Raw genomic sequence first — 14,264 nt, 5'->3', positions numbered from 1 at the left:
TTTTGGTGAATCAATTCTAAATATCCGACATGTGCACACCAATTGTGTTTCTTTCTGCATCGAATCTTCCAATTACTGGTGGCAATCAATGATCTATTCCGGTTCATTCATCCTTGGCAATTCTGGGCAGTAGAGGGAAGGAATATCATTTGAAACATTTTCATCAATAACTTCCATTGATAACTTCCACTGACTTCAAAAGACCAGGATGGTCTTTATTCCTAAAAAATCAACCAAAATGTATTTTTTTTATTCTATCGGGAGGACTGTTTTCTCAGGAACCTTCTACTATTTATTTTGTGTATATTCAGCTTTGATTAGATGAAAATTCTATCACAAAGGTGACATTTGGGTATAAAATCATCAATGTTTAGACTAATCCATGGAGTTTTGCACTGATCCCAAACTTAATCAAAGGCAGTTGCAACTGAAACTGAAATCTTGCAATTACTTACCATGGAGAAAGTCTGCTAAATAGAACAGAGCATGAATAAATCTGAAGTAAATACATCCTGGACAATAATCTCACATATACTTACTTGAGAGCAAATCATATTGAAAATAGTGGAACCTATTTTGAAACAGGAATGTGTGAAATTGGATTTTATATCTTGAGGAAGCAACAGTCAGGACACATTTGTTGTATTGATGTAAATGGGATGGAGTTAGATGTATATCTAGTTGGGCTCAGGCTGGTTTTAGTTTTGCCAGCAGTTGCTTTTAATTACTCCTGTTATAAAATAGGAAGCAACATATTTGCTTAAATGTTTTCTATAAAAGGAATAATAAATTTGTACACAATTTGAAAAAAGGCATCAGACTAGAAAGCAGAAACCATGAGCTCAAATCTCATCTTAGCCATGAAAGCCAGATAGGTGACCTTGGCCTATTGACTCTCCCTCAGCTCAATCCACAGGGTTGTTTCTGTGGGGAAAAGATATGTTCAGTATGTTCACTGCTTTATACTTATTTGTGAAAATAGTACAAATGGAATAAAAATAAATTAACAATAAAGAAATAGATAAATAGATATTTATGGGACTGCTCTGAAGACAAGTTTAGCAAGAAGTCAGCTGCAAATCTAATATTTAGAATGTATCAACAGAAGGAAGTCACGTATTTGAAAACAGTGGCAGTTATGGATCTCCTCAGATGTGTATGTAATATGAACAAATGATTCTGACCTATGAGAGGGAGAATTTTCTTAACGGACTTGTATGTAATGAAGTTTGATCTAGTGCAGAGTAATAGAGCAAGTGCACATTAAATAAAAAGATCAGGTGCAGGACAATGGAAACTGTCATACATTCTTCTCAGAAACTTTTCTGTCAAGCATATTAAAGAAAAGCTACAATATTTTTTTATCAGGAAAATGCTCACATCATGTATTCAGCTTTCAAAAGGATTTAATAAATTATGATGATTCAGTTATTTCATTGTATAAACTATAAATATATAATAGAGCCCTCATAATTTAAAATAATTTACAGGCTGAGGTAGGGGGTGGGGAGAAAGTGAGTATTGGAGCAATCAATGGCCCATCAGAAGTTTTCAGTTTTTCTACTGATTACGCACACACAGGCAGTGTCAATCCGAATGAAGCGCCAGGATGCCCGATTGCCTTCCATGGTTAATGCCTTGACAAATGTGTGTGTTGTGGTGCAATAAGAATTCCAATGCCTGGAATCAATGCCCCTGCACCCACTTGGTACTGGATTTGGATTTCTGCACTTGGTTTCAAAAAAGTACTGCTTGTAGACATGGTTATTAAGATTTACATCCACCATCACAGTCACCGGTTTGCCTTTGATGTCCATTGCTTTGGTTTTGTTGGCAACCCAGACACTGATACTGTCACACACAGAATATTCCCCTCGGTTATGCACAGGATGAGTTTCACGTTTGGCCCGGATATTCCTATTAAGAGTGTCTTCATTGTCCAGGAACTCCACACTTTGCTCATCTCTTGACAATGGTGGGGGCTGAGTGCTGAACAGAACACGAGGTGACTGGAAACGCCTCTTCTGAAAAAGCTTGGGATCCACAATGATGTTGGCTGCTGATCCAAGTTCTTGATCTTCTGCCTTCTTAGGAGCAGGATGGCGCTGATCTGTATTTCGAGATGTTTTCAGACCCTCGTGAGTTTGAGCACAGCTGGTGTCAGAAAGGTCAGATGTTGCAGGGGAGCCCAGAGGGACATTATCTTCAGATTTTGGTGCTGCCCATATGCCAATCAGAAATGCTATAATCAGAGTGTAGCACAACATGGACATTACGCTATGCACCTAGGAGAGATCAAACCAAGAATGTTAGTGTGAGCAAAGGCAACATACAAAAACATCCACTCCAAGATGAGTGGAGAGATATTCTAATACTGCCTTATGAAAGGCCCAGCCATGTGGATACCAGATGCTGCTTTTTCTTTCCACTGCAGAAAGGGTCATTCAAACAGCAAGCCTGCTTAATAAAGTGGGGATGTTAGGAAATAATACACTGCCAGAGTCACTTTATCAATGAAATGGGTTGCAAATAAACAAGCAAATGAAATAATACTAGGGTTGATACCTTGTATCAAGCAGTGTTTTGAGTTTATTAATAGGGAGAATCAATACTGACTATAATTTCTATGGAATAAATTGGAAGTTCTACAGTAAAAAACATGTAAAAGGGAAAAGGAGTTCAAATATATTTTATACTTGCATCTAGATTGCCATGATCCACATGGTCATAAAAAGAAGCAGAAAGGCCAGCACAAAGATATTGCTAAATTACAGAGTTAGCTGAATAGACTGTGGAAGAATATTTTTTTTAAAGCTGCACTTACTTTAATTTCTTAAAAGCTTCTCAATACTAAGATGTAAAATGCTACTTTTGCTACTGGAATAAAAGCTGTTATGCAAGTCCTGATGTGATATTAGTTATAGAATTGTCAGTTTCCCCAGACAACTAACAGTACAAGAAAATATGGGACAAATCCAACACCCAGTTAAATCTGCTTAGATTCATTGACTTTAGGGGGTTTAAGAGCATTTAATCTTGTGTTGGATTGTGGCCATAGTTTAAATTGAGTAAAAGTTCTGAAAACAGATTCTCCTTCTCTTGCACAGAGTAGACAAAAGCCTAAACCTCTTCGGAGAGAATGATTCAGACTTTGTTGTTTATCTTTAGTTCTGCCATCCCTTCTGAAATCCTTCAAGACAAAGGCCCGTCATTATTGCTGGGGCTCTCTGACAAACCATAGATCCCCTTGTTCCCTGCAGTTATAACTTTGCTAAAGACAAGTATTTGTGTCAAATTCAAAGTTCTTTTTTGTTAGAATTCCTCAGATAATTCATATTTTGAGGCATACCTGCAGATAATGTATAGTTTTAGTAGTAGATTTAATAGATAATCAATACTCTTAATCTTAGGATACTCATCAATCAGTCAGAGTGGTTGTCATGGTTGCAGATTCTAGGCAAAATATTTGCTAAAATCACAAGAAAGAAAAATTCCAAGAGGCAACATAACTAATTTTTGAGGCATAATATTTCATCTTGCAAAAATACAGACAGCCAGAAGATGGCAACAGCAGGTTTGAGTTTTATTTTGTAACAGCCATCTAAAATTTATTTTGATTTATGCAGCCGGCGTACTGTATCCCTATCCAACCTCATTATTCTGACTGTGTTACAAAAGCTGGAGACACAGAGCTAGATGCTTGTTGTGCTGCAAGAGGAAATTAGTTCAAATCTAAACCATTTAAATACGTTACAGCTCAGGGAGGCACCAGAAGCTTTAATTTCTCAGATTCACTAGAAGCACTGGAGCTATGGCAGCAATTCAGAACATGTCAAGTGAGTTTCTTGATGTCAACAGATATGCTAATGAAAAAAGTTTGTGCAACCAACTGTAAAGACAATATAGGCACACCCTGAAGTAGATCTACATCAGTTTTGTTTTCTGGAAGTCATTTGAGTTTCATTACTAAAAAAGAAAAAGAGATTAAGTATGTCAATAAATGCTATTTGTATTTCTAACAGGGTAGAAGAAGACGGTGTTATGTTAACAAAGCAACATTTAAAAAAGACCTTTCCAGATTTTAGACTTAAAAATCTTAATCAGAACTTTTGTTTAGAATTAGATTAGCAAGAAATTTAAAAAGAAATAATTAAAATAATTAAATAATTAAAAGCCAGGTGACAATGCAAAATATTGCCGTTTACCTTTACATTTTCAAGCAGAGCTAGTTTTTGTAAAATACTTACAATGTACAAACTTTAAAAAAGATTGGATAATTTGTTCAGGATCTGGAAATACCTTAGATTTTCAGAAAGTAATTTTAGAAATATTCACAAAGCCCATATATGCTCAAACAAAAGTGCAAGCTTAGTCAAAGAAAATTTTTATAATAGCTGAAACAGTAGTGTTAATATGGAGAAAATAGTGTTGCAGGTGCAAATATCAACTGGTTCAGGAACCATTAAAACAATGATTAGCAAATTATCTCCACATCTGAGTTGATTCTTCTGGTTGTCCTAAATATTTTGTTGTCTGTCACAGCATAGCAATTTGCATCAACATCAAAAAAAGTTTTTAATCCCCAAGAAAGATCCAAGAACTTTTATTTCAATTAGTCTCTCCCCAATTTCTCCCCACTATTTTTACATAGTATAACCCAAATCAGTTTCAGCATTAAAAAACTAAAGCTATTAAAAATAATTATTAGTTTGGTAGTAATGCATTCGTCCATGCTAAAAATGCAGGGGCACGGATATAACTCATGGATCAGCCTGCCAAACTCTTTTAACATTCTTAGATTTGCTATCAAATTCTAAAAAACAGTTTTGATTAGAGAAATTTTCACAAAATAAAAACCATAAGAGAAAATAACAAAGAATGGTAAAAAGAGAAAATAAAATATAAAAAGAAAAAAGAAGAAAAGGACAAGAAAGATGATAAAGAAGCGGTTTCCAGATTCAATTTTATTGTGTCCTCTTGTTCTAATTTCCTTCCTTCATCATAATTTCCTTCTTTGCATAAGATATCCTTTCTAATATTAAGACCTGTAAATCACAAGTTCAGTTTTCTCCCTTTTCAACAAAAAGTCTATAAGGGGTTTCCAATAACTAATCAAGGTAATTATTGATTTTTCTCTAATTAAACAGATTAAATTTGTATTTGCTGCTAATTTTATCATCTTCACCAACCATTTCTCTGTTAAGACTTGCAGCACTGACCATATGTAAAGATAATATTTATTGGCTGTCCATTAATCCCAGCAAGAAAAGTTAAGGTTTCAATTGAATGTTGTTGTTTTTTAAATTCTTTATAATACTCTATGTATTTCAACCCAAAATTTCTAGGTTTTTGTTTTGTTTTTACAAGTCCAGCAGATAAAATGTTATCCACATCTCCAACATAAATTTGAAAACTCTTCATACATTCTAGACAAATTTTCTGGATTCTTATACCAATGGTGCATTCATTTTATGAAAATTTTCTTTTAGATCATAATATAACTTAATCTAATCACATATTTTCCCACTATTTCATCAATATATTTTGTCTAATGTTCTCAGTCCATTTTATTATATACTCTTTCATTTATTCTTCCATTTCAAATTTTAATAAGCATGTACAATTATATGTTCATCATTTGTACACAGTTCAACTTCAAATTTTGTCTCCTGCTGCTCAATTTCAAATGTCCTTAAAATATTTTCTTAACTGTGCATATGAAAACCACTGAAAACTAAATTCCCCTGCAGTTGATTCCTCTTTTGATTTGATTTCATCTTATACTTTCCATGTTTTTGTTCTAACAACTCTTGATAAGCTAATCATTTTTCTTTATGCATTGTTTTTTTATCTAAAATCTTCTATTGCTAAAATTCATAAATATAGATTTGATCCCAGGCTAGGTTTATATTTGTTCCATATTTTCAATAAGACACTTCTAATACATGTAATGACTATTAAAGCCAACATTAATCTTAACGTTATTGTACCATAAAAAAATATGAACCTTAGAACATGCTCTTGCATCCAGATTAAGCAGCAAGCTGCAGCTATCAATCAAATTCTTAAACTCATTGAATAATGTACATATCTATATGTTAATCAAATGACTCTTTTGTTCTAATTATAATTAAATAATATAAATGGGGTCTTCAGAATACAAACCTATCAGTATAATTGATATGTTATGATTAAGTATTTTGAGCAGACAAAAAAGACAAAAGACAAAAAAGTTATTTCATATAGATAAATCTAGAGGAAATCACACTGTATTTTAAAAAGAACCATTAGCACTTTGCAACTCAAATGATGTGCTCAGCAAAGATTCAATGCAAACAGATGAAAAACAAAACAAAACAAAACTTTCCATATTGCTAAAGGCAATGCGCAAAAAATATAACATTATTTTGCTAGTAGCATAGTCGCAAATAACTGACTGGGATTTCAGGGGAATAACAACACATCTTAGTCTACAGTATAACTAACGGCTCTACAGTTCTGTAACAGCAATTTTTAAAAGAAAAGAATTTGAATTTTTAACCTAGTTTTTCAAAAGTTTCACTGAATCTATAGGAGCTTATTTAAAAAAAACCCAAAAGGAACATGTCAAGGATCAATTTTTAAGATTAGTTATAAACTCCCAGTTAAGCTCCTTTAAAAACATAAAAAATCATGTGCATGCCTCCAAACTAAAGGTAGTTAAAGTTAATTAAAAGAAGGAAATAACTGTGCCTCAAGCAGAAACTATAAAATGTCCACAAAGTGTGCTACTTGAGTCTTATGAAAGTCTTTGGTGGAATCTGCTACATAAAGGAATTAAACTTTTTGAAAACACCCAAATAACAATTTTTTATCACAATTTATTAACCTGGGTATGCATATCCTCTATTTCTCAAAGAATTCAAGATGGTGTATGGGACAGAGATAATAATTGAATTTAAGTCATCTGCTGAATCCCATATCAACTAAGAACTTTAGCCAGAATCCTCCTGGTCTCATATCATCATTTTAATCAAGATTCTCCAAAAGTAAGATGATAGTGTTGGAGACAAGCAAACTTAAAATGCAGCAGTTCTGAAATATATAATCGAACTACACTCTCTACTCTCTCAAGAGAGAAAGTAGTCATAGCTGGCTATTTAAAATTTTGTGCTGTTTCTCAGCTATAAACCCTAGATTATGTCAGGAATTAACAGAATGCCTAGTTTTGGTGAGCAATACAGAAATTTGCCGGATTGCTCAGCTTCCTTCTTACCAGTGATTTCAACTGATACCTCTGAAGCAGTTAAGGATATCCTCAGGTTCTCTCTTCATCTCTAAGACTGGAAGGGATGAGGCAAGCCCTTTCTAAGGGGAGGAAAAATAGGTACCTCCTCTGTTAAAAAACTGGGGGAAGGAGCAGAGATTTGCCAAGCATGGAGTATCTGTCAAGTGCTAAGAAATCTTGACCTGCAAATGGAGAAGTATCAACACATGCTCCTATAGATGACAATGTTACATTTGCCAGTCTCTACCACCTGTTTTCAAGAAGTAGCCTGCACCATTCCGTTTCACACATATAGAATTTAAATAATTTAAAGTTATGAAGTTAAAGATATATCTATAGGACACAAAACCACACACACACACACACACACACACACACCACCCCTACATTTCAAACAAGGAACCAAACATTTGTATTCAATTCAATTGTATACAATGTGAAAGATGTGGTTTATTTTTAATTTTTTATAGTTTTCTTATGTAAGATGTGCACTGAAGGTGTCATTTAATTTCATTGTACAAGGTGCAATGACAATAAAGTAACCTATACTAACTATACATTGAGTACTCATTAATGTCAAAGGTTTTCCTAAAATAAATACAGATTGGATGACTTAGAGGTTCTCTTTAGACAAGAATTAAGTAAAAAGACAATAAAGTTTAAAGTTATTTTATATAGAGAGGAAGAGGATCCTTTTTGGCACCCTCTCTCTTGTGCTTTTTTCTGGTCACTTTGGGAGTCACCTTTATAGTCTATGGCTAACATGGCAATTAACTTTAGGTCTGGGGTTGGCACAATGCATCAAACAGATTCTGAACTCAAGTTCTCTACTTTCTTTTGGGCCCTCTTAATAACAAAGATTACTGCAAATATTTTGCAGCAGAAGTGAAGCTTATTAGCTGATGCATTTTTCTATGATCCTTTCTCCTTTTCTAATTCCTTATATTTCACTTTTATAGCTATCCCATGTCTTGTTTTCCATCATTGCTTTTCTTATTTTTCTTTCTCCATCTATTTTCCCATGAGGTTCTTGTGCCTATTTCATCCAATTTTGACTTTTTGAGTCCACTGAATAAACTCTCCTTATCAATCCTCATAGCTTTTTCAATCCAGCAATAGGGATGCTCTTGCTGAGGTGAAAGCTTCACCACACAAGCCAGTGTGCAGATGCAATTAGTGGTGTCATTCAGTCTAACGCTCTTTTCCATTAGGACAGGACAATAATTTCTAGTGGAGTTCATTCCCTGAGAATCAGATTTCTGTAAAAAGTAGATAGAGCAGAATATTTTTGAATAAAATTGCCAAAGCTAATTAAGACAATGAATCATATTGTGTTTACAGTCTTATTATCTCAAATATGGTCCACTTCATAAATAACTGATATTTATGCATATTGTTTTTCCTTATTTTCCACAGCTTGGAATCCCACACTGGAAATATATGGGTACTCAGGCTCAGGTTATTGATCAGAGAGATGGCCCGTTATCAAACACTTTAATACAATCAGATATGAAAATGAGATTGATTTCAGTTTATTATGTAGCCAAAAAACTGCCTGCAGTGGGTGCTGTATTGAAGCAACGATGTTGATTTAACAATACCTCTATTGTTAGTATCAATATTATCTGTGAAATATTATCTTTGAAATAGTTCAAGAATTTAAAACTTTCCAAACAAGAGCTTCCAAAGTTTAAAGGGACAACTTCTGAATACTCTATTTTAAGTGTCTATATAATGAACATGTAGACATTTTTTTTCCTGAAAATGCATGCATGCATTTTATGTCCTATTTTAATCACTGGAAAAAAGCCCAACCAGCAGAAAATCAAACTAATTATGTGATCTACTTTCTTGTCTGTAAAGCTTCTGATAACAATATTTATTTTCTTTAGATTTAGGCTCCTAGTAGAAGACTAGTAGGGTTTTATACATTTGAACATTTTTAAACACACAGTTTGAGAACAGATGATGGTTCATACTTTAACACTCCAAAACATCACCAAATCCTCCAAAATGTTTCTAAATCTCTAATTTTCATTCTCTGCCTAACACTAGATTTGGAAAATAAAGGCTGCATGTTTTGTTCTTTCTATGGTCTGATCTCTGCATTAACACATTCCATAACTGGGAGGAGGGAGGGAAGCTAAGCCATGATTCCCAAATGTCTTTGTCTGTTCCAGAAGAGTCCATTTATTGAGAACAATCTCCATAACAATAGATATCTGGCTATTCTGCATGGACCTTTGAAAGGATTCCAACAGTCCTACCAGTTCTATTGAACCCTGTCCAAATGTATATTTTATCATCAGGAATTACAGAGTTGGAAGGGATCCCAAAAAGATTCCTAGCCAATCCCAATCCCTTAACAATATATTTCATTATACTGTAATCTATGTTCTGGAAAACAGCCTTCATTAATCTTTTTTTTGTTCCACAGATATGCCAAAATTCAAATGTTTTCATCTTCCCACAAAATGCAAAATATACTGGATTACATTTGTGTAGGATATCCTGTAGAGTTGTAATTGCAGGAATGTTCCAATCTCGGATGGCAAACCTCAGATAAAGAATGTTTCCAAGCAAATACAACTCAGGCAAACAAAGTCACTAATCTAAAGGAGGATTAGAGAGAGGAAGAAAACATATGTTAGACCTTAACTAGAGATAATTAATTGTGTTAATTACTATGCTAAACAGTAACGAAAGTTAAGCAGTAACCAAAGTTAACCAATGATGGAGGATAATTAAAAATGTGTATAAATGCAAGACTAGACTCCAATAAAGATCATCATGATTCAGTTGTTCATGATCAAACAACTCGACTGCCTCATCATTACAAGTGGCGCATGAACAGGGACCCTCTTACTTCATCCAGCAAGGATTTGGTGCACCTTCAACCCCTTGTGGTTTCTTCAACCTTTTGGTTTCTGTAAGTATGGGGTCTTCGCTTTCTGAGGAACAAAGGAAGCATGTGGATGAATTAGGCTATTTGTTGAAGAAAAATAATACCGAGGTACCACAGAGAAATCTCTTAAGGCTGGTCCAGGAGATTGCAGCTCAGTGCCTATGGTACCCAGACAAGGGGTCTTTAAAATTAACTGATTGGGAACGTATAGAGAAAACATTGCATACTGAACCTCGAGCAAAAATAGAAGTTTTGCAGGTGTAGCATTTATGTAGGCATGCAATTGAAAAATTTGGTCACAATGAATCACAATGATCACTCTTTTAACACCTCCACCTTGACGTTATACTAATGCTGTCATTTGTCCCCCTTCTTCACCTGAATATATGTCTTCAATTCCCTCAGGTCCTGCAGATACAGGGCAAAAGCCTTCTGACTCTATTGTTCAGTCTTCTTTTCAGAAAAAGGTAGAGACTTGTAAAAGGGATAGCTCTGTCTCAGGAACAGAACTTGCAGAATTACTGTCTGTTTGTCCAGTACAATATCATCCTGGTCAGGGGCCACAGCTTGGACTGCAAGTAGCAGAATGGGAGAGTGAATATATGAGACATGCTCAAGCTGCTGCTTTAGGAGGGGGAGGAGCATATACAGTTGAGCAGCTATTTGGTTCTGGACCATTTGGTACAATTCCTACTCAAGTTGTTCTTCCTCCAGCTACATTAACTCTTGTTTCTGAATGTGCCTTTCGTGCTTTTCTTAAGGTACCCCAAGCTGGAGAACCTAGAGCAAATTTTTCAAACATTTGACAGAATGCCAATGAGCCTTATGCTGATTTTGTTGAGCGTCTGTCCAAAGCAACTAGACAGCAGTTTGATCATCAGGAAGCTGCTGGTGAACTTCTTCACCAGTTAGCTATTGAAAATGCTAATGCAGATTGTAAAAGAGCTTTACAGCCGTTAAAGGCTACTGCTCATTACACTCTGGCAGATATGCTGAGGGTCTGCCAGGATATTGGATCACAAACTTATAAAATGCATATGTTAGCAGCTGCTATTCAGAAAGGACAGCGACCAATTGGTAACTGTTTTAAGTGTAAGAAGCCTGGCCACTTTCAGAAGGACTGTCGCTCTACACCTTCTATGCCTCAGAATCGTCCTTCTAAGAAGTGCCCTATTTGTAAAAAGGGATTTCATTGGGCCAATCAATGTCGGTTTTGGTCGGGAAACTTGCCAATGGGTGTGGCACCGACCCAGAATCCAAAGCATGCCTTTCCCATCACTCTGACTCCTCCAGCAGTCTCTCTCACTCCTCCCCAGCCACAGCCGGTAGCGCTGGGATTGATTTAATCACTCAAGAGGAAATTGAGTTTAAATTTCCCATGGAAGTTAAAATAGTTCCATCTCAATTTAAAGGTCCTCTTCCTTCGGGATTAGTTGTCTTAATTTTGCCTCGTTCTTCACACAAAAAGGGCTGTTTTGTTGTGCCTGGGGTAATAGATTCAGATTACACTGGTATCCTCATGATTCAGATTTGGGTGAATCTTCCTCAAGTTCTTCCTTGTAATCCTTCTGTTGCTCAATTGCTTCTTCTTCCATATGAAAATCCATCTCCTGGTATAGGTAATCGTGGGGATGCAGGATTTGGATCAACTTCTTTATCTGTAGGCTTACTTCATGAGCTGAACTCCTCTCGTCCTTTGTTAACGCTCTTCCTTAATAAACAACCATTTCAAGGGTTATTGGATACTGGAGCCGATGTTACAGTGGCCAGTACAGTGGACAAAAATGACAGTTTCTTCATTGTGGGGAATAGGAGGTTCTACAGCTGCTTGGCAGAGTGTTCAAGAAATTAATGTTACAACATCTGCTGGTAAGTCCTTTTTCCTACAACCATACAGTCTAGATATTCATACTAATATTTGGAGCTGTGATATCCTTTCTCTTCTTAATGCCCATTTGATTCTTGATTATGGCTCTTCCTCTTAAATGGCTCTGTTCTACGCCGGTTTGGGTGGAACAATGGCCATTTATCAAGGGAAAAACTTGCTGCTTTACAACAATTGGTTCAAGAACAATTGGCTACTGGTCATATAGAACCTTCTACTAGTCCTTGGAATACTCCTGTTTTTGTTATAAAAAAGAAAAATGGGAAATGAAGCCTCCTGCAGGATCTAAGAGAAATTAATAAATGTATCCAACCCATGGGTCCTTTACAATGTGGTCTACCAAATCCTAACTTAATTCCTAATTTTTATAAATTATTGGTAGTTGATTTTAAAGACTGCTTTTTAACTATACCTTTGCAGCTGCAAGACAAAGAAAAATTTGCATTTACTGTCCCAGTTTTTAATAATAGTATGCCCACAAAATGATATCATTGGCGAATGTTGCCTCAGGGAATGCTTAATTCCCCTACACTTTGTCAATATTTTGTGGATAATGCCCTTCAATCCTTTCGGAATAAATTTCCTTCCTATTTAGTCTATCATTATATGGATGATATATTGATAGCAGCCCTGGATTTTGATGAATCTAGGTTGTCAAAAGAGTTAACAGACACTGTGGCACAACAGGGATTGTATATAGCCTCAGACAAAATTCAAAAGGTAGAATCTTATACCACCTTAGGACATAGAATTTTGCACAATTTCTCCATTCCAATTCTTCCTGAATTACAAGTACAGAAATCATATACATTAGTACAATGGCAAAAATTACTTGGCATTATTAATTGGGCACACCCATTCTTCTACATTACAACTGGTGATACGTTGCCCTTATTTCAGTCTTTGAAGGGAGCACAATCACCAGGAGATCTAGTTGTATTAACTGATCTTCAAAGAACATGCCTTCAAGAAATATTGAATAAGTTTAAGCATCAATGTGTGGACAGGATAACATCCTTAACAATAGGATTTTGCTTAGCTATTCTTCCCACTATACCCTTACCCACGGGTTGTCTTTATTCTAATGCATCCCCACAAGCGGTCAACATTCATGAATGGATTAATTTGTCAGCTACTCCACCTAGAAACATTTATCCTTATCAATCAGCATTAGAGGATTTGATTATTAAAGGTCGTAAACGAGCCTTACATCTTACAGGACAGGATCTCATTAGCATAGCTTTCACTCGTACAAAAGTTGAACATGAGCATTTGATGATGATTTCAGAATCATATCAGATAGCCTTTTCTCAATATGTGGGAAACTTGTTGTATTCTTTACCCAAGGATCCTAGAATAGTGGTTACTACTACTTTAAATCCGGCCTTTTCTTCCATTTTTGTGCGAAATCCTATTTCTAAAGCTCTTACAGTCTTTACTGATGGATCACCTACAAGGGGTGTGGTTGTCTGGCAGATTCAACAACAATGGTATTCTAAAGTTACTGCCACGCAGACTTCAGCTCAAAGTGCTGAGCTGGCTGCTGTGATTTTGGCTTTACGATTGTTCAATGTCCAACCTATTAACTTGATCGTTGATACTCAATATGTGTATTTAGCTATGCAATCTCTTCCCTTTTCTTATTGTGCTCTCTCTTTGGATAAGAATTTGTTATCCTTGTTTTTATCTTTAAAGAATAGTTTGGAAACTCGTTTGTATTCTTTGTATGTAGAACACATTCAAAGTCATACTCCCTTTACTAATGCCTTGACTGAAGGAAATCAGAAGGCAGATGAATCCTTAAAGGATGTTGCGTCTTTGTTTGCTGATCCTGTTGCAAGTCATTTTTATTTTCATCAAAATGCCAAATCGCTTGCAAAGCAATTTAAAATTTCATTATCTCAAGCCCGGGATATTGTCCGTGCTTGTCCAGCTTGTCAGCAACTGGCAGTTCCCTTTCCAGTGGGTGTCAACCCATGAGGAACCCAAGCTAATCAAATTTGGCAAATGGATGTAACTCAATTTTCAACCTTTAAGCCATACTGTTATCTTCATACGTCTATTGACACTCATTCACACTTCCTTTGGGTTACTGCTTCAAAACATGAACATATTTCAGATGTTATTTCTCATTGCCTATCCTCTTTTGCTGTAATGGGTTGGCCTTCTCAGTTTAAAACTGACAATGGCCCCGCTTATATTAGTAA

General features: G+C 35.5%; 1 protein-coding gene across 4 annotated transcripts in view; it reads right to left on the bottom strand.

The window, feature by feature from the left end:
* Positions 1–1,388: 1,388 nt before the first annotated feature.
* Positions 1,389–14,264, bottom strand: part of LOC113444256 (venom nerve growth factor 1) — a 64,248-nt gene continuing 51,372 nt past the window's right edge. For 3 of the 4 annotated variants that reach the window (XM_087931988.1, XM_087931989.1, XM_087931990.1), the window contains one exon: positions 1,389–2,285. In XM_087931988.1, coding sequence (XP_087788114.1) covers positions 1,542–2,285 — 744 coding nt within the window. In that variant the 3' untranslated portion in view covers positions 1,389–1,541. Of the gene's footprint in view, positions 2,286–7,255; positions 7,314–14,264 lie in introns of those variants that run through there. The other variant, XM_087931991.1, reaches the window with a different exon arrangement.

Source organism: Pseudonaja textilis, chromosome 3, assembly GCF_049901715.1.
Source record: "Pseudonaja textilis isolate UNSWEBS1 chromosome 3, rPseTex1.2, whole genome shotgun sequence".
NCBI lineage: Eukaryota > Metazoa > Chordata > Lepidosauria > Squamata > Elapidae > Pseudonaja > Pseudonaja textilis.
The sequence above is the reverse complement of the archived record's forward strand: the minus strand, read 5'-3'. Positions and strand labels throughout refer to the sequence as shown.